A 19,429-nucleotide genomic window follows, 5' to 3' on the forward strand; every position below is an offset into this window, starting at 1 on the left:
CTTAATTTGGGTTTTTCTGATGTGTTTCCATGGTTAGACTGGGGTCATGGGTTTCGGAAGGAAGACTGCAGAGGTGAAGTGCTGTTCTCATCACATCTTTGTTGCTTTATTATTATTATTATTATTATTTATTGAGACAGGGTCTTGATATGTCATCCACGCTGGAGTCCAGGGGCACTATCACAGCTTACTGCAGCCTCAACCTTATGGGCTCAAGTGATCCTCCCACCTCAGACTCCCTAGTAGCAGGGACTACAGGTGCATACCACTGCTCTTGGCAAATTTTTTGTTTTTAGTAGAGATGGGGTCTCACTACATTGCCCAGACCGGTCTTAAAGTCCTGGACTCAAGCTATCCTCCCACCTTGACCTCCCAAAGTGCTGGGAGTACAGGCATGAGCCACCATGCTCAGTCACCATAACATCTTATCAAGCTACATTCTACAAACATGACTTATCATGGAAATGTTAACCTTGACTACCTGGATGAGGCATTGTTTGCCAGGTTCTGTACTCTAAAGTTACTGCTCCTCTCTCCTTTCCATAATCTACTCTTTGGAAGCAAGTCACAAAGAGCAGCTTACACTCAAGAGTGGGGATATAGGAAGAGTTAAGCTATACCTCTGAGGAGGATTATCTACATAAAACATTTGGAAGTCTTCTGTAAGGGAGATTTGTTTCCTCATCCCCATTTATTTATTCAATTATTTATTTAAATCAATATGGACTCATGGGTATTTATTTAATACTTCGTGTTACAGTCCAGTATTATGCTATTTATTTGGGTGCTCAAATGCTGCCAGCTTTGACCTCTAAAATCTCCTTCAGGTTGACTCCTGTGTCCTTCTAACATATCCTCATCTTTTTGTTTTCTGAGCACTTCCTTACATTCTAGGAATACAAGATGCTCCAGGTTCATCTTGTATATATCATGCCCCAGACTTAGAATAAACTATTTTTCTAAGGAGCCTGGTTTCCTTTGTTGGAGAATGGTATTAGAAACAAAGACCTGGGTGCTAGATGTACTTATCACTGAAATGTCACTGCCTCTAGGTCCTCTTAGTAGACAGAGTTAGGGAATATATGAATGTATACTGACCCATAGAAACACATTTATGATTATTTCTATATCTATTCATCTGTGCATATGTTAGGCTAAAACATGAGTTTGCACCGATTCTGATCCAATTCTACATAGTTTGTTCTAGTCCTCTGCCTTGCTTATCTGTAACTTTTCTTTACAATAGTAGGAAACATGGCTCCCACCACTTAACATATATTTATTTATTTGCTCAACCCCAAAATAAATGCACAATCACTCCAGAATTATTAACCTTCATAAACTCTATGAGAAACAACTTTGCCTGGTAGAATACACTATTTATTTACTGTTCCATTTGCTTTTAGTTTTAGAGTTTCCATTCAAAACATGGTTTCCCAAAGTTAATTAGATCAGTTCATTTTCCCTGCCTGCTTCAGTGAGGTTATGTCAGACATTTGTAACAGTTAAGTTCTTTTATCACAGTTTGTTTTCCATCCTAGGCTCTTCCAATCCCCTGATTACTTTTTTTTAATTTGCATGCATTTAGGTTCACTTCTTATGCTGTAAAGTTCTATGGGTTTTGACAAAAGTGTAGCCTCATGTATCTACAACTACAAGATCATGTTAGTTCAATCACCCTAAAAATTCCCCATTTCCCTGTGCTTCCCCTAGTCAAATACTCTTCCTGCTATAAAACTCTAGCAACCACTAGTCTGTTTTCATCCCTACAACTTTGCCGTTTTAAAAATGTAGCATGAATGGAGTCATAGAATTTTGTAGCCTTTTTGGTTTGGCCTTTTTCACTCAGCAAAGTCAATTTGTGATGCATCAATTTTATTATGTAAATTAATAGCTCATTACTTTTATTGAGGAATAGTATTCAATTGTAAGAATATACCAGTTTGATTATTCAATCCCCCTTGGCTGCTTCTAGTTTTTAGTGATTATAAATAAAGCTGTTATAAACTTTCATTTTCAAGTTGTTGTATGGATATATAATTTTGAATCTTTTTTTTATTATACTTTAAGTTCTAGGGTATATGTGCACAACATGCAAGTTTGTTACATAGGTATACATGTACCATGTTGGTTTGCTGCATCCATCAACTCATCATTTACATTAAGTATTTCTCCTAATGCTATCCCCACCCCCGGCCCCTCAACCCCTGACAGGCCCCAGTGTGTGATGTTCCCCTCCCTGTGTCCAAGTGTTCTCACTGTTCAACTCCCACCTATGAGTGAGAATATGTGGTATTTGGTTTTCTGTTCTTGTGATAGTTTGCTGAGAATGATGGTTTCCAGCTTCAGCCATGTCCCTACAAAGGACATGAACTCATCCTTTTTTATGGCTGCATAGTATTCCATGGTGTGTATGTACCACATTTTCTTAATCCAGTCTATCATTGATGGGCATTTGAGTTGGTTCCAAGTCTTTGTTGTTGTGAATAGTGCCACAATAAACATATGTGTGCATTTGTCTTTATAGTAGCATGATTTATAATCCTTTGGGCATATACCCAGTAATGGGATTGCTGGGTCAAATGATATTTCTAGTTCTAGATCCTTGAGGAATCACCACACTGTCTTCCACAATGGTTGAACTAATTTACACTCCCACCAACAGTGTAAAAGCGTTCCTATTTCTCCACATCCTCTCCAGCATCTGTTGTTTCCTGACTTTTTAATGATCACCATTCTAACTGGTGTAAGATGGTATCTCATTGTGTTTTTCATTTGCATTTCTCTGATGACCAGTGATGATGAACATTTTTTCATGTGTCTGTTGGCTGCATAAATGTTTTCTTTTGAGAAGTGACTGAATCCATTTTCAAATTAGCAATATCACAAATGAAAGTGGGACATCACTATAGATAATACAGATATTAAAAGAATAAGTTGGGGAAATACTATGAAGAAATTCATACCAATAAATTTGACAACTTATGTACACTGAACAAATTCCTCTAATTACATACACTACCAAAGCTCACTGAAGAAGAAATAGATAACCTGAATAGCTGTGTACCTACTAAAAATAAAATTCATAATTTAAAACCTTTCCACAGAAAAAATAAGATAGCTTCACTGATATATTCCACCAAATATTAAAGGGAGAAAACTTACCAATTCTACATAAACATTTCCAGAGAATTGAAGAAGAGGACATGCTTCCCAAATTATTTTCTGAGGCCAGCATTATCATGAAACCATGATCAAAGACATTATGAGAAAAGAAAGCTACAGACCAAAGTCCCTCACGAGTATAGTTGCAAAGATGTTTAACTGAATATTACCAAATCAAATCCAGTTTTGTGTAAAACAGTAATGCATAATATCCAAGTGGGACTTTACCCAGGAATGCAAGGTTGGTTCAACATTTGAAAATAATTCCATGTAATATCAGCATGTTAACAGACCAGAGAGGAAAAACCATGTAATTATTAAAGTAGATGTTAGCAAACACAGTTGACAGATTTCAACTTAATTCACTACAGTAATTCACCAGCAAACAAGGATTGGAAGGAAATTTCTTGACTTGATTAAGGGCACATTTTAAAAGCTTATAGTTCATGGTAAATGCTGAATGCTTTCTCCCTAAGATCTGGCATGAGGCAAGATGTTCTTTTACACCACTTCTATTCAAAATTGTATTAAAGATTTTACCTTGAGCAACAGGGCAAGACAATTTTTTTTAAAAAAAGAAAGATAACCAGATTGGAAGAAAAATATCTTTAATGGTAGATAACATGATCATCTACACAAAAAATCCTAATGAATCTACAAAAAATTTTCCTAGAATAAGTGAGCTTAACAAGATCACAGTAGACAAGATCAATATAAAAATAAAATGTATTTCTTATACTAGAAAGAACCATTTCAAAATTGAAATTTAAAAAATACTCTTTACAATACTGTAAGAACTTACAAAAATACTCAGATGCAAGCTTTTAAAAATGTGTGAGACCTGCACATGAAGAAATAAATTTTAAAATACTCAAATAAATAAGGAGCTATACTATGTTAATAATTTGGAAAACTCAATATTATTAAGATGTCAATTCTTCCTGAATTTATCTATAGATTAAATGTAATTCTTATCAAAATTCCAGCAGATTTTCTGATGAAAATTAACAAGCTAATTTTAAAACATGTAGGAAAATGCAAAGGACATACAATGGCCAAAACAATTTGAAAAATAACAAATTTGTTCTTTTTGATAACTCCTGTTATTTGATTTAAAGGCTTTCTGTAAGCTACAATAAGCAAAAGGTGGTGATATTAGTGTGAGGGCAGATATATTGATCAAGGAAGCAGAATAGAGTCCAGTAATAGATCCACTTACAAAGGGTACATTTATTCTTGACAAAGATGCCAAAGTAATTCAATACATACAGAACAGTGTTTTCTTCAAGTGGTACTAGAACATTTGGACATTCATATGCAAAATTGTGATTCTCAAACCATCTCATACCATATACAGCAACTAATGTGACATGGATCATAGACCCAAATGTAAGAATCAAAACTGGAAGACTTCTAAAACAAAACATAAAAGGAAGTCTATTTTTTTCCCTTTGGACTCGGCAAAGATTTCTTAGGTAAGGCAAAAGCAAAATGAAATAAAACAAAACAAGAGTAACCTTTGAAACAATGAACGAATTGAACTTTATCAAAACTGAAAGCATCTGGTGTACAAAAGACAATTTTTAAGAAACAAAAAGATAAGCCACATACTGTCAGAAAATATGTCCAAAATGGAGATCTGACAGATGACCTGTATCCAGGATACACAGGAACTCTTACAATTCAAGAATACAAACAACCCAATTAAAAGTAGGAAAAATATTTGAACAGGTACTTCACAAAAGAAGGTACAGAAATGGCTAACAATCACATAGAATGGGATCATCATCACTAGTCATGAAGGAAATGCAAATTAAACCCAGAGGGAGATACTATTGCACTCCCACTAAAATGGCTAAAATTAAAAGGACTGACAACATCAAGTGCTGTAGAGCATATGAAGCAATGGCCTTTCTCATTTTTGCTGGTGGGAATGCAAATACAGTATAATTCCTTTGGAAAGCAATTTGGCAGGTTGGTATAACATTATGCATACACATGGCATGAGACCCAGAAATTCCACTCCTGGGTATTTTTCCAAAAAGGAGAAACATGTTCACACAAAACCTTGTATATTTAACCAGAATTATTTATAACAGGCCTAAACTGGAAAGTACCAGAATGTCCATCAATCAGCAGATGGATATTGTACATCTATGCAGTGCAATACCACTCAGCCATAAAGTGAGACAAGCTATGGATAAATGCAACACCATGGACAAATCTCCTAAACTATGCTAAATTAAAGAAGCCAGACACAAAAGGCAGCAGATTGCATGGTTCTGTTTATAAGACATTCTGGAAAAGTCAAAATGATAGGGAGAGAAAACAGAGCAGTTGTTCCCAGGGAAGTTGGTTGGAGGGAGAGATTTGACTTCAAAGAGGCATCAGGGAAATTTGGGATGATGGAGATGGTCTCTGAAACTTCCCTGGGGTGATGGTTACACAACTGCAAACCCTTGTCCAAACCCATCCAACTGTATATGTTAAAATAAATATGATTCCCTGCCCAAATTTGACATACTCAGCAAAGACTAACTCTATAAAACAAGAATTAAAGCAGTAGTTTTAATTATTTAATAAAAACACATCACAACTTGTTATAACACTGTAATTTCAGGATGGGCTGGTATGATGTATTGGTGCAGAACATGGCTATAAAAGTCAAGCTGACTTTAGTTCAAGTCCTGTCTTTACCATTTACTAGTAGAGTGACCTTCTGCTAATCACCCTGTACTTCATTCAGACCTCACAGGATTATGGTGTGGATTTAATGGTGCGCTTTAACCATTTCATAATTGCCTGTCTCATAGTATTAAAAAAACTTTAGTTACTTGAAAAACATTTAGAAACAGCCGAGGTGCGGAGACATACATGTAAACAAATAAATTACAATATCTTGTGAAAACAACAGAGCAAGCGTAAGGTACAGCTATAGCAACAAACGAGAAATGCTTCACACTGTCTGAAAAAGCTAATAAAGACTTTTTGGAGGAAATGATGACTGAATTAAAATTTGAAAGATGAATAAGTGGTTTTCAGGGTGATTAGGGGAGTGAAGGGCACAAAATGTCATGGTGTACTTGGAGAATGCCGAGCAGTTTGCTATATTTTGGAACAATGACAGAAGCTATTGTAGTAGGAAGCAGTCAGAACAAGAAAAGATCTTGAGTGTCAATTTAAGAATCTTGTTGCATTTCATCATTTGTGTGTTAGAGCTATTGGAGCCAGCAAGGACACAGACAAATTAAATTTGCATCTTAGAATGATTACTTTGATTGCCTTGGAGAAGATGAATTGAAGCTAGGACGAGTCTAGAGGATGGAAGACCTGCCAGAAGGCTTGTAAGATGAATTCAGGTAAAGGACAGTGACTTTGTGTACTTGGGCTATGGGAATGGAAAGGTAAGAATAAATTCAAAAAATTTTTAGCGGAATCGAATAATTAGCTGTATGAAAAGGGGAATAAGTCTAGGATGCCTGTCAGACTTGGTGGTCTCTTTGGGTAGATCATCTGTTGGTACCCCTAGATAAATGGAAGAACATGTCTATACTGGGAAAATGATGAGTTTAGGTGGGTAGCGTTGACGATTGAAGTGCCTGTGGGTATCCAGGTGGAACTGTGTAGCAAGTAGAAGGATATATGGGTCTAGAGTTCAGTATCAGAGTCTGATGGGGAGCTACATATGTGCAATAGTTGAAGTCACAAATATAAATAAGATCACCTAGAAAAGCACATAGTGTGAAAAGAGCAAGGGACAGATCCCTCGGAAATTTCAACATTTAAGATTCTGTAAAAAAAAACCACAACTGGGCATATGTGCTTGTAATCCCAGCTACTCAGGAGGCTGAGTCAGGAGGATTCCTTGAGGCCAGAAATTCAAGACAAGCCTGGGCAGCATAGAGAGACCCTGTTGTATAGAAAAGATCTTAAATGATGGTCATAAAATAAAGTAGAAGGAAGATCAAGAACAAGTAGTATCAAGGAAACAAAGAAAACGGTTTCAGGAATGAGGTGTCATTGAGTGTTATATACAGTAGCAATGTTAAGCAAGATGAGGACTAAGAAGCATCCAATGGATATGGATAGTTTTAGTGCTGGGACAAAAACAGGTCACTATAGTCTGAAGAGTGAATAGGAAGTTAAAAATGTGTAAGTATCTAATGCTGGCTACTTTTTTTGAAAAGTCATGACTAAGAAGAGAAAGAGAACAATAGAATAATGGTTAGAAGGAACAACAAGATCAAAGGGATTTTATTTGTTTTTGCATTTTAGATGAGGCATGGGAGAGGCTTCCACATAATTATATACGGACAGGAAAAAACATGGAAGACACGGAGCAGCTGGAAGATACAGGTGTATATTTTTCAAAGTCCAATCATATAACACTTGATGACGCTTATATTCTTGAAACTCCCTCCTTGGTTTCCTTGATACTCCTTGGTCTTAATCCTTTTCCTACTTCCATGACCATTACTTAAGATCTTTTCTATGCAGAAATCACACCGGGCATTTGACCATGGAAAACTGAAAAGAAATAATTGTTATAAAGCTGTTTATCAGGCAATTTAAAGGGCGAGAAGAGAACATAAGATATATAAAAGTAGCAATTATAAGAAGCATCTATCATTCTTGGGACTGGGAGACCAACAGGGGCCAGTAGGAGATGGAATTTGCAAAGTCAAAGAGGAGAGGGAGAGACTTTTTGCTAAAAGCAATCAAAAAGTATTTTATGAAGATGGCATTTGAGCTGGGCTCAATTAAGTGGAAATGAAAGAATATTCCAGGTGTTGCACATGACCTGGAAAATAGAAGCTACTTTATAAGCATTTGTTGAAAAATGAAGTGATGAACAGATAAGCAAAAAAATCTAGAGAAAAATGTGGAAAATTTTGGTAACAGTAAGTTTGGCTGGAGCTTGGGTGGTGGAGAGCGGTTGAAAATGAGGTTGCACAGATGGAACAGAGAAGGAGCAGACAGTCTTGAATTCCAGGCCAATGTGTTGAAAATGTATCTTAGGATGCCGCTGACATTTGATTAGGGAAGTGACAAGACTGGAACGATGATTTCTGGAAGGCCAATTTGCCTGTGATATATAGAAAGAACTGTAAGGAGAGAGGAACTCAAGTCATCAGCCAGAAGGCCAAAAAATGATGAGCTGGATTGAAGTGACAGTAAGGATATGAAAAAGGGAACAAGCAGGAAACAAAATGTAAGCTGCCAAGAAGTGGCTGAAGTGATGACTGTGGTTGGAGGGCATGGGAGGACTAAGGGAAACTGAAGCTCCTTCTGAGTCAAGGCGATTGGAAGAATGGCAGGAAGAGGAAAGAAAGAGGAAGAGAGAATGGGCTTTGAAGGGCCATGAGAAGTTCTGTGGGAACGGATTGGACATCCTAGTGCAGGGAAACGTGGCAGTGCAGGTCTACAGCTTAACGGAGCCTGAGTGGGAGGTGGCTGATGTGGGTTTCATCTGCACACAGATTCTGGCTGACGCCTGTATTTGGAAGAATGCAATAGTGTTTGCGTATTTGAACCTACAGCCAGTCCTCGGGCCAGAAGCTGAGGCTGAACTGCCTCCTGATTTACAGCTTCCACCCCCAGTTTCCATTCTCCCCTAAAGCACTGGATTCAGGTAATCGCGGACGCACTTGGCTCCTCCCGCACTGACCGCTGCCCTCGGCGGGACAATGGGCGCCCTCACAGCCCCGTGCGTTCCCAGGGCTCAGTTGCGCAGGCGCGGCGCAGCGTCGCCTAGCAACGAGGCACAACAAGGGACTGGGGGTTCGCGCCCGGGGCGTCTGCTGGGTTTGCGGAGCAGCTACTCGGCGGGATCTCCCGGCAGGTAAAGTTAGCCCCTCAGGGTAGGGAGGCCCAAGGCCTCCTACCTGGGAAAACCTGGGAAAGGAGAAGATGCCACGTGGGCGCAGACTGCTGGGGTCAGTGAGGCAACACCTTGCTGGGCGTTGTTGGTTCCTGCCCATGCCCGCAGGGTTAGACGGGGCTTGGGGTGGGTTTCCTAAGCATCCCGCCACCTCCCATTCAACAGGTGACAAAACTGAGGCCCAAGAGGGGATCTGAGGTGAGATCAAGTCAGATTCCGTTACTTGACCGTGAGCAACTCAGAAGTAGCCTGGATTTCTCGAGCCCTACTCCTCCTTAAATCTTCTCAAAGCAGAACTCATTAGAAAATATTTAAAATCATAGGCTGAACATTCACGAGGAACAAATACAAAGGACCAATCAACTCGTGAAAAAAAATGGCTCCAGTAGTCAAGAAGATGCATTTTTAGAGAAGAATTGTTTGCATATCCAATGCCCTGAAGTTTTCACACAGTTAATTTACTGCTAGAGATTTATCCTAAAGAAATAGTTGGGGATATGGATGAAAATTTTATGTTCAAGGACGTTCTTTGCAGCCCTGTCTGTATTTGCAGAAAATTAGAAACAAATTTCAATAATCAGAGACTGGCTAGATAGCTAATGGATTTTAAAATATTTGAAATGGCATGCTATGCTGATCCACTGGAGATGACTGAAGCAATGAAGGGAAACTGAGACTTCATGAGTTTGTTAATTTAATAATTTAGTAGGAATATGAACCCAGGAAGGGAAGGTGAAAGTAGGGGATATAAATTCAGACAGAGATGTTAAAATTGCTTTAGAAAAACACACAAAGCCGGGCACGGTGGCTCACGCCTGTAACCCCAGCACTTTGGGAGGCTGAGGCAGGTGGATCGCCTGAAGTCAGGAGTTTGAGACCAACCTGGTTAATGTGGGGAAACCCATCTCTACTGAAAATACAAAAATTAGCTGGGCGTGGTGGCAAGTGTCTGTAATCCCAGCTACTCAGGAGGCTGAGGCAGAAGAATCACCTAAACCTGGGAGGTGAAGGTTGCAGTGAGCTGAGATCAGGTCACTCTCCAGCCTGGGCAACAGAGTGAGACTGTCTCAAAAGAAAAAAGAAAAAGAAAAAATAAAAGAAAAGAAATAGTATTGATCTCTCTGAGCTTATCTTTAGGTGATTTTTATTTTATTCATTGTGCCCTTGTTTTCCAAATTCTCCACAGTGAAATGTATTACCCTCGTAAGGATCATCTCCATAGCTCATTGCCACGGGCCTATGTCAGCTGTTCAGTCTCTCCTCCATTAACTATCATACCCAGTATGGTGATAAAACACATAGGCTTTTTTCTGGGGGGGAGACAGAGTCTCACTCTGTCACCCAGGCTGGAGTGCAATGGCGTGATCTCAGCTCATTGCAACCTCCGCCTCCCGGCCTCAAGTGTTTCTCTTGCCTCAGCCTCCCCAGTAGCTGGGACTACAGGCACATGCCACTGCCACTCCAGGCTAATTTTTGTATTTTTAGTAGAGACAGGGTTTTGCCATGTTGTCCAGGCTGGTCTTGAACTCCTGACCTCAAGTGATCCACTCGCCTCAGCCTCCCAAAGTGCTGGGATTACAGGAGTGAGCCACCATGCCGGGTCATGATAAAACAACTTCATTCTCTAGTTTAGGAGACACTCTATCATTGCAATACTGTCTGTGTAAGCTCTTCTAACCTCTGCACTATGCAATTGCTCAAAAACACTATCTCGAAGTAGGAAAAATTAGTTCCTACGTGAAAATCAGATGATTTAAAACAACTTTATGCAGGTGTAATTTAATTGCTTCCTGAATATTATTCATAAGCAATTCTTTTATAAATCAAAGGCTGCTCTGTCTTGGAACTGGTTATAGAGTGCTATAAACTCTTTTTTTTTTTTCCCCCAGAGATTAATTGTAGGATAGATTCTCATTTGCCCAGAATAGTTTCTGCATGTCTGCCTGAAATATTATAGGCACAAGGTCTAGGGCCTGTTCACTTTTCAAGCACCTAAGGAAGATGTTTGAGATTTGGAAAAAAATGCTTATATTGACTTTAAAATATGAAAAGAGAACTGAAAAATTAAGGTTAATTAAATGTTTTATTAATATAAATTTTTATTACATTTGAAAACAATTTTCTCATTTTACAAGAATTTCCAGGTGTATGTACTGTTTGCTGAGTAATTTTGAATACAAATTTCAAAAGTTTTTATGATGCAAATGACATTTAATGGGCGATGCATTTTAACATTTTAGTATATTGGCTATAGTGTGAATAAGCTTGCACAGATCCTCAAAAATCTTAAAAGTAGTGTGGTCTGAAGTTAGAGACCTGGAATAGATGCCTTTCAGAAGCATCTAGGAGTTTCTATGAAGACGTGGCTTTTTAATGTATGTAATAAATTCTGGTGTCTCTAATGCTAGGGGTTGCTTTTGATCCTTGACATGCAATTTGAGCTAACCCTCACACTGTAGATTCTCCCCAAGGATTTTCTACTTCCTAGGATTTCTACTGAGACTATAGTAATTTCCTTAAGGCTACGATATACCATTTAAGATTGCTCCTACGATATACCGTTTAAGATGGCTCTGATGCCGAACATAATTCCACAAACTCTCATTGAAGAAAACTAGATAGATTTCCTGGGTTATTCTAATAGACATTAACATCTTGAAATTTTTTTTTTTTTTGAGACAGAGTCTCACTCTGTTGCCCAGGCTGGAGTGCAGTGGCACGATCTCGGCTCACGGCAGCCTCCACCTCCCAGGTTCAAGTGATTCTCATGCCTCAGCCTCCTGAGTAGCTGGGACTACAAGGCACATGCCACCACACCCAGCTGATTTTTGTAATTTTAGTAGAGACAGGATTTCACTATATTGGCCAGGATGGTCTCAAACTCCTGACCTCATGACCCACCCACCTCAGCCTCCCAAAGAGCTGGGATTTACAGGCGTGAGCCACCCGCCCGGCCTGAAAAGTTCTTTGAACCCTGGCTGGGTTACTCCTCTGTGGTATGTTAACTAAGCATAAATCCCATTCCTTTCACTCTTTCCACACAGACATGGACATATGAGGACAAGTAGAAAGGAAGTAACCTCAGTTTTCCCAGGATGTATCTCTTCAGATTTTTTTATTGCTTTTTTACTGAGCTGTGGATTATATGAGAGAAAACTTTTTATTATCCAGGGAAAGGACAAAAATGTTGATTCAGATCTGGTAGATTTTGTATACCATTTATAAGATCTTTACTCCTAGGAAAAATGGAGTTAATGAGGTTTATAAATATCAAATGTCGATTATGTACCAGACACTGTTGTAGGTGTTTGGGATACATCAGTAAAAGAAAATAGACAAAAACCTCTGCCTTGTGGCACAAACACTCTTGCAGGTCTCAAAAGTTACTTGATGGGCTTAGTCTCTTAGGCCCATCATAAGCAAGCTATAAAAAAGCTAAATGATTTCTTGTTATTTAAGTTATGCCACTAATATATTCACCTCCTTTCTAAACTGAAAGCCAGGACTAACGCTCAATGATCTTATCAATAAGTTCCTTAAAATTGCAGAGTTTGAAATTGGGATGTAGGTGACATATTTGTATATATGTGATAATTTCTACACGTATTGCATTGTGTTTTAGGAGGTAAAAATTTAAAGGAGAAAAGAAACCTCCTGTCAAGGGCACAGGTAATTGAGAAATGTATGTGCAAATGTCACTTTAACATATATTGCATCTTTTTCCAGGATGGGTAAAAAGATAAAGAAGGAAGTAGAGCCTCCTCCTAAGGATGTGGTAAGTTTCTGATTTGAATATTAGTAGCACTTTAACAACCAGTTATAAAAATAAATTGTTCACACAGTTTGGCATGTACCAGTATATACATGAATACGCGATGGCAGAAGTCCAAAGTCTGACTAATGATAAGATTAGTCAGAGAAATCTAACATTATATAAACAAACATTTACAACATTGTCATTATATAATTAGCACAATTAGAGAGTAATTATTAGCTTTTCCAGTATGTAGATGGCATGTTTATAGCCTAGTTAATGAATAAATAGTTTGGGTTGTTCTTTTAAATACTTACCATTTACATTTGCCAGCCTCTCATTTATGTTAATTAATGAAGTGAATTTTCAAAAATAACTGGAAGTTCTGCGATAGCTATTAGATATGTGTATAAGGTTGTCTGGTGATGACCATTGCACATGAGAAGTCCCTATCCTTTCCAATTCTATCGAGAGACTAGTCTGGAATCATCATCTTTATTCCAAATGCTAATTCATTCCCCACTAAAAGCTCTTCTCTCTCTTTAAAAACAGGATTTTATCTTATCGCTTTAAAGCTTATCAATTCTTGAAAGGTTGTATTAAAAGTGAAAAATGACCTTTGACAATTTTCAGTTTAGAAACTTATTTTGAAACGGACATTTGGTGTGATTTCCTTCAGATAAAACAAGATTAGAAAAGAAATGAGTGAGTCCACAGACTCACAGAAATTTCAAATTTGAAGGAAACTGGGCTAATAGCAGAAGTCTGCCCCCAGCCTTGAGAGCTTTGTGGTTAAGACCCTGGGGGCCTTGAGCCAGCTCTGCCTCTTGCCAACTGTGTTATTGTGGCCAATTTGCCAAATTTGGCCAAGTTATTTCGTTTTTTTTTTTTAAGCTCCAAAATGGGAATCGTAATATCCAACTCATTCCTGTTGTTGTATGATTTAAAACAGAATAAGTTACATAAAGGTCTTAGTGCCTGGCACATAGCACTTGGAAAATAAGATCTATTATCATGAGAATCCTCTGGACTCTGCTTCTGAGACACACACACGCGCCCCTGTGCAATCCTCTAGGTATGATACTTCAATACAGTTGGGAACAAAATCTACAGAAGTGCCTGTCTTCCTGGGTCCAGGAAGCCTTTGCAGGGGTAGGCATTGTGAGCTCATGATATTTCATCATTCTGGCTGCTTCTCTTAGGACACATTCCTAAAATGTTGCAGATTCTCTTATTTTTTTCATCGCATCCAAGGTTTGTATTACCCCTCTTTTTGCTACCAAATAGCATTATTGGCATCTTATTAGCAAAAACATATTCTGATTAAAATTAGAATTATGGGACTAATAAACAATAGATGTATGTGTCCAATACACTTCCTATAACTTCATAATGTCTTGCTGATATCCTCCTCTGGACTCCAATCCTTGGGGACACCATGGAGAACTTGAGAAACACAGTCCTAGTGGTTAACAAAATAGAGTTCTTGCTCCCTCAGCTCCCAACAGCCTAGGAGGTAGCCAATGGCGGGTGTAACATTGACCAATGGTCCTTACTTTTCCTTGTCTTTCCCAGGGGACTTCCACCCTTCTACTCTGACTGTAAAACTGACAGAGTGTTGGGAGTCCCGAGGGATCACGAGGTTAGGAGATCGAGACCATCCTGGCTAACACAGTGAAAACCCATCTCCACTAAAAATACAAAAAATTAGCCGGGCGTGGTGGTGGGTGCCTGTAGTCCCAGCTACTCAGAAGGCTGAGGCAGGAGAATGGCATGAACCTGGGAGGCGGAGCTTGCAGTGAGCCGAGATCCCGACACTGCACTGCAGCCTGGGCGACAGAGCGAGACTCCATCTCAAAAAACAAACAAACAAACAAACAAAAACTGACAGAGTGGTATTAAAATAATATATAAGCCCTTTTCTACAGTATTTGTTCTCATACTTCAAAGCAGTATGCCACAATTTACAGTATCTTAACCTGGAACTTGTTCCAGAATATACCTCTAAAGTCAATAAAGGTTTATTCTATACATTGTAAATGAAAACCACATTTAAAAAGAAATATAACTACTTAAGAAAATAAACTTTTCTCTGTCAACTAATGGCAATTTGCGTCTTATACGTTTCCTAGATATATTGTTTCCAAAGACTTTAATTTTTATCAGACTTTCCTCTACAGGTTAAAATGAGTAATAAAGACAGCAAGAAAAGTGTTGGCAATAGGATTAAAACAAAAAGCTCCCTTTGCTTTTCTTAATATTCTCATTTGTAGTAACATTAATATACGCATATATGGTACTGATTTACATCTTCTTCTCATGAAAGAGACACTAACTAAGAAGATGCCTACATATGGAAAAGATATGGCTTGATCAACCAATACAACTATATTCTTCCTTTCCAAATCATTTTCATATCTGGCCAAAAGGCTGTTTGTGATGCTTTAATAAAAGGAAAATTTACGGTGGAATATTGCATAAAAGAATTCCTAATAGAAATGACTCTACTAGGCCTGATTTAGTATAAGGCAAGATATCCAGTGACTAAGAGTACAGGCTCTGGGGCTATCCCACCTGAGTTTGGGTCCTTACTCCATTATCCACTTCTGCCCATCTGTGAACTTGGGTGAACTTTCTAACCTCTGTGCACCACAGTGAGGATGTGATACTGCTTAATTCATAGGAAGACCCACTCACATCAGTGAAGTAAGGTTAGATAAATGTAAGATGCTTAGAACAGTGCCTGGCATTAGGTAAGAGCTTGGTAGATGTTGTTATTAATGATGTAGTCGAGGGTGCTGTTCATCATTCTACAGAACTGAACAAGTTTGTATGAACTGTCAAAGGAGACAGGGAAGTCAGGGATGAAGCATGGAAGACCAGCTGGCCACTGAAGTCTCCTGAGGCCTGGTGTGTGGCCATCATAATTTATGGTCAGATCTTTGAGTTTGCAAGCATGGAAATTGTAGTCTTTTAATATTTCAGAGGTGATTGAGCTTCGGTGGATAAAGCCACAAGATCTAAACTCCCAAGAGATGATGACCTGGCCCTGGAACCATAATGATTAAGTATCAAGTTAACTGAATATTTATGCTAATGAGTCAGGACTTTCTTTCCTTAGTTAAATGCACACAGGAAGCTAAGCAGGGTGAGTATAGAATCACAGCAATGGAAAATAGTAGAACATGCCCCCTCAGCCGCACAACCAAATCCAATTCCTGGGAAGAGGGTGAGGTCTCCTGGGTTTTCCTGGACCTCCTTCATCAATCTCAGAACTCAACCTTTCATTCTTTGTCATAGACTGACAACAGTACTGTGGACTTTAAAAGATAAATACATAAATGGCCTGTGCCTGCCCTATTGGGCAGCACAGAATCAGAACATTTTTATCATTGAAAGCCTATTGGACAGCACTATTCTAGATAGTATTATTCCTTAACAGAGACATAAAAATATTCTAGAAGCCTATGGCCACTCAAATTGACTGGGCTTAAAATTCAAAGTTTAGCCAGAATGCTTCCATTTACTTTCATTCTTCTTGTAAATAATTTTATCACTTATTTTGCTATGTAAAGAAGTTGTATGAACTTCTTTTCCCATCTTTCTCCCTCCTCACAGTTAAACACTATGAATTAATAAAAAATATAAATTCATAAACAATATACCTATATAAAACCATATAGATAATTTTCAGCTTGCTCATCTTACTCCAAAAGTTTGCTACTTTGATCAGGTTATAAAGCAAACTAAAAGCTATTTTAGCTACTTTCATTTTAATCTTTAGACATTTTAGCAAATTTTTACTGATGTCTAGATATTCTCTACTGAAAGTTCCTATTAGATGAATGCTGTCTACCTCCTCCTGTTTATCTCTCTCTCTTTTCCTATACAATTAGTGCCTCATGATCTGGGACGACTGCTGTTGTAAACATATTGAAATTGAAATTTTAAAAGCCTTTTATTTGTACTTATTGGCACCGTAAAAATCACTCAACTGTGATGATCTCTATTTTCACTGAGGTCATCTTTGTAATTTTGTATTTTTTTTTAGACCTGTGCCAATACTACAACCACTAGGCACATGTGGTTATTAAAATTTGAACTTACAATGATTAAAATTATTAATTTTAAAGGCTAGGTGCAATGGGTCACATCTGTAATCCCAGCACTTTGGGAGGCTGAGGTGGGAGGATCGCTTGAAGCCAGGAGTTCAAGATCAGCCTGGGAAAAACAGCAAGATTCTGTCTCTATTTTTTTTAAAAAGAAGTTAAAAATTCAGATTCTCAGTCACATTAGGTACATTTCAAATGCTAAAGAATAAAGAACCGCTTGTGACCTGTGACTACCATATTGGATAGCACAAAATCAGAACATTTTCATTGCTGAAGTGCTATTGGACAGCACTATTCTAGGCAGTATTATTCCTTAACAGAGACATAAAAATATGTCTAGAAGCCTATGGCCACTCTAATGGACTGGGCTTAAAATTCAAAACTTAGCCAAAATGCTTCCATTTTCTTTCATTCTTTTTGTAAATAATTTTGTTTTATCATTTATTTTTGCAAAGAGTGTGAAATTATAGTTTCTCAACAAGCTTGTTGGTGACTGTGACTTTCTTATGGGAAAGCAGATGGGATATGTAATGACAGCACAGTATTATTTATTTAGTCACGTGGCACTCTGTTATCATTATCATTTTATTCTCAGTGCCCTTTTTAATAAAAAAATTACTATAATGGTACAGGCTCTGTAGGAGAAACAAGTGTCATGCCAAGTTTCTCTACTCTCTGCCAAACATTGGTATTTCCCCTTCTTTGTCAGCCCATTGGATGGCAACTCTTACAGTCTCAAGCTTCCCTTTAAGCTTCTCATCCCCCATATTATCTTTTTCTTCTTTTTCTTTTTTTTTTTTTTTTTTCTTTTTTTGAGACAGGGTCTTGCTCTGTCTCCCAGGCTGGAGTGCAATGGCACAATCATGGCTCACTGCAGCCTCTACCTCCCAGGCTCAAGTGATCCTCCCTGCTCAGCCTCTTGAGTAGCTGGGACTAAAGGCACACACCACCATACCCGGCTAATTTTTGTATGTTTTGTAGAGACAGGGTCTCACTCTGTTGCCCAGGCTGGTCTCGAACTCCTGGGCTCAAGAGATCTTCCCACCTCGGCCTCCCAAAGTGCTGGGATTACAAGCATGACTCACTGAACCTGGTCTTTAAAATTAATTTTAATTATTATAGAATCACATTTAAATAACATGTGACTATTAGATGATATTTACTAAAGCTTATGTTTAAATGTATTTTCGTGTACTGTACCTACTCCTCTGAGACTTGTTTTTCTATGGCGATCATGACATACCTGTGCTTAACCATTGTATTCTTATTCACATGCTTATATAATCAGCTTGAAAAATATAGAAACATGAGAGGTCTCTGGGATGAAAGTTCCAAGAGGGAAGGGAAATCTGTTTTGGATGTGGGTTGGTAGAGAAGATGGCCAGCTGGGACATGAGGGAAGGTGCCATAAGTGGTGAAGACGATCTAAGGCTGTGGTTTTTAGGAGTTTGCGGGGCAATCAAGGAGCCTTTTGAAGGTAGGTTGGGAACTGTGGACCCTCCTCCCTCTGAAATGTACTCCAAGTGTTTTACATGTAATTTCACATAGAGAATGTGCCCCCAAAGCCTACTGATAGCCCCATGGACCTCAGATTCAGAGCCCTCTCTCCTGACATCAGCAAACAGTACACAGTTAAGGCACTTTAAGGCCACAAGAATAGAAAAAGTTTCCAGGGGCACTTTAATACATTCGTTTACAGACATTTTCCAAGTACTTCCATCTTCCAGGTATTGTCCATAGGTGATGGAGACAGAGAAACAGCATGGCCCTTTGCCTGAAGAAATGTATTTATTTGCTGGGCAAATATAGAGTGCCTACCATATGCAAGCATTCTTCCACATCCTGGCCATAAAGATGGGGAGAAAGGAAAGTTCAGGCCCCAAGGCAGCTTATATTATAGTGGGAGAAACAGTCAATTAATAACAATATAATTCAGGTAGTGATACGATGAATGAAGAAAAATAAAGTCAGATATGGTAAGGAGTGTGATGAGGCCTCTTTAAATAGAATCTTGGTCAGGGCAGGCCTTCTTGGTGGGATCTCAACCAAAACACACTTAAATGAAACGATGGGGTATTCTGTGCAAATATCTGGGAGGGGACCCCAGCCAGACCACACTGCCTTATGCAGTGTGTTTGAGGAATGCCAGGAAGGTTAGTGTGGCAGGAGATTAGTGAGCAAGTTGTAGGAGGGGGTCACAAAGATGGCGAGATGGTGACGACCATGTAGGACATTAGGCTATGTTAAGCAAGTTGGATTTTTTCCTAATGTGCACAAAGGAGAATTCATTGGAATGTGACAAAGAGAGGAGTAGTGACATCTGATTTGTATTTAAAATGAAAAATAAGATTGTTCTAGCTACAATGTGGAAGAAACATGAAAACTGGAAGAGCAGCTTGAAAGATGTTACAAGTCAGATTGGATATGTGCAGTTAAGATCTAATGGCAGCTCGGACCCAGGAAGTCACCATGAAGAAGATGAGAGATGTGGCCAGAGTGAGGAGGAGCTTTGAAGGT

At 38.6% G+C, this 19,429-nt stretch overlaps 1 protein-coding gene across 2 annotated transcripts in view; it reads left to right on the plus strand.

Annotated features, from left to right (window-relative positions):
• Positions 1-8,942: 8,942 nt before the first annotated feature.
• Positions 8,943-19,429, plus strand: part of ARMC3 (armadillo repeat containing 3) — a 115,922-nt gene continuing 105,435 nt past the window's right edge. For both annotated transcript variants that reach the window (XM_005564794.5, XM_005564795.5), the window contains exons 1-2: positions 8,943-9,007; positions 12,773-12,821. In XM_005564794.5, coding sequence (XP_005564851.1) covers positions 12,774-12,821 — 48 coding nt within the window. In that variant the 5' untranslated portion in view covers positions 8,943-9,007; position 12,773. The remainder of the gene's footprint in view (positions 9,008-12,772; positions 12,822-19,429) is intronic.

Source organism: Macaca fascicularis, chromosome 9 (genome assembly GCF_037993035.2).
Source record: "Macaca fascicularis isolate 582-1 chromosome 9, T2T-MFA8v1.1".
NCBI lineage: Eukaryota > Metazoa > Chordata > Mammalia > Primates > Cercopithecidae > Macaca > Macaca fascicularis.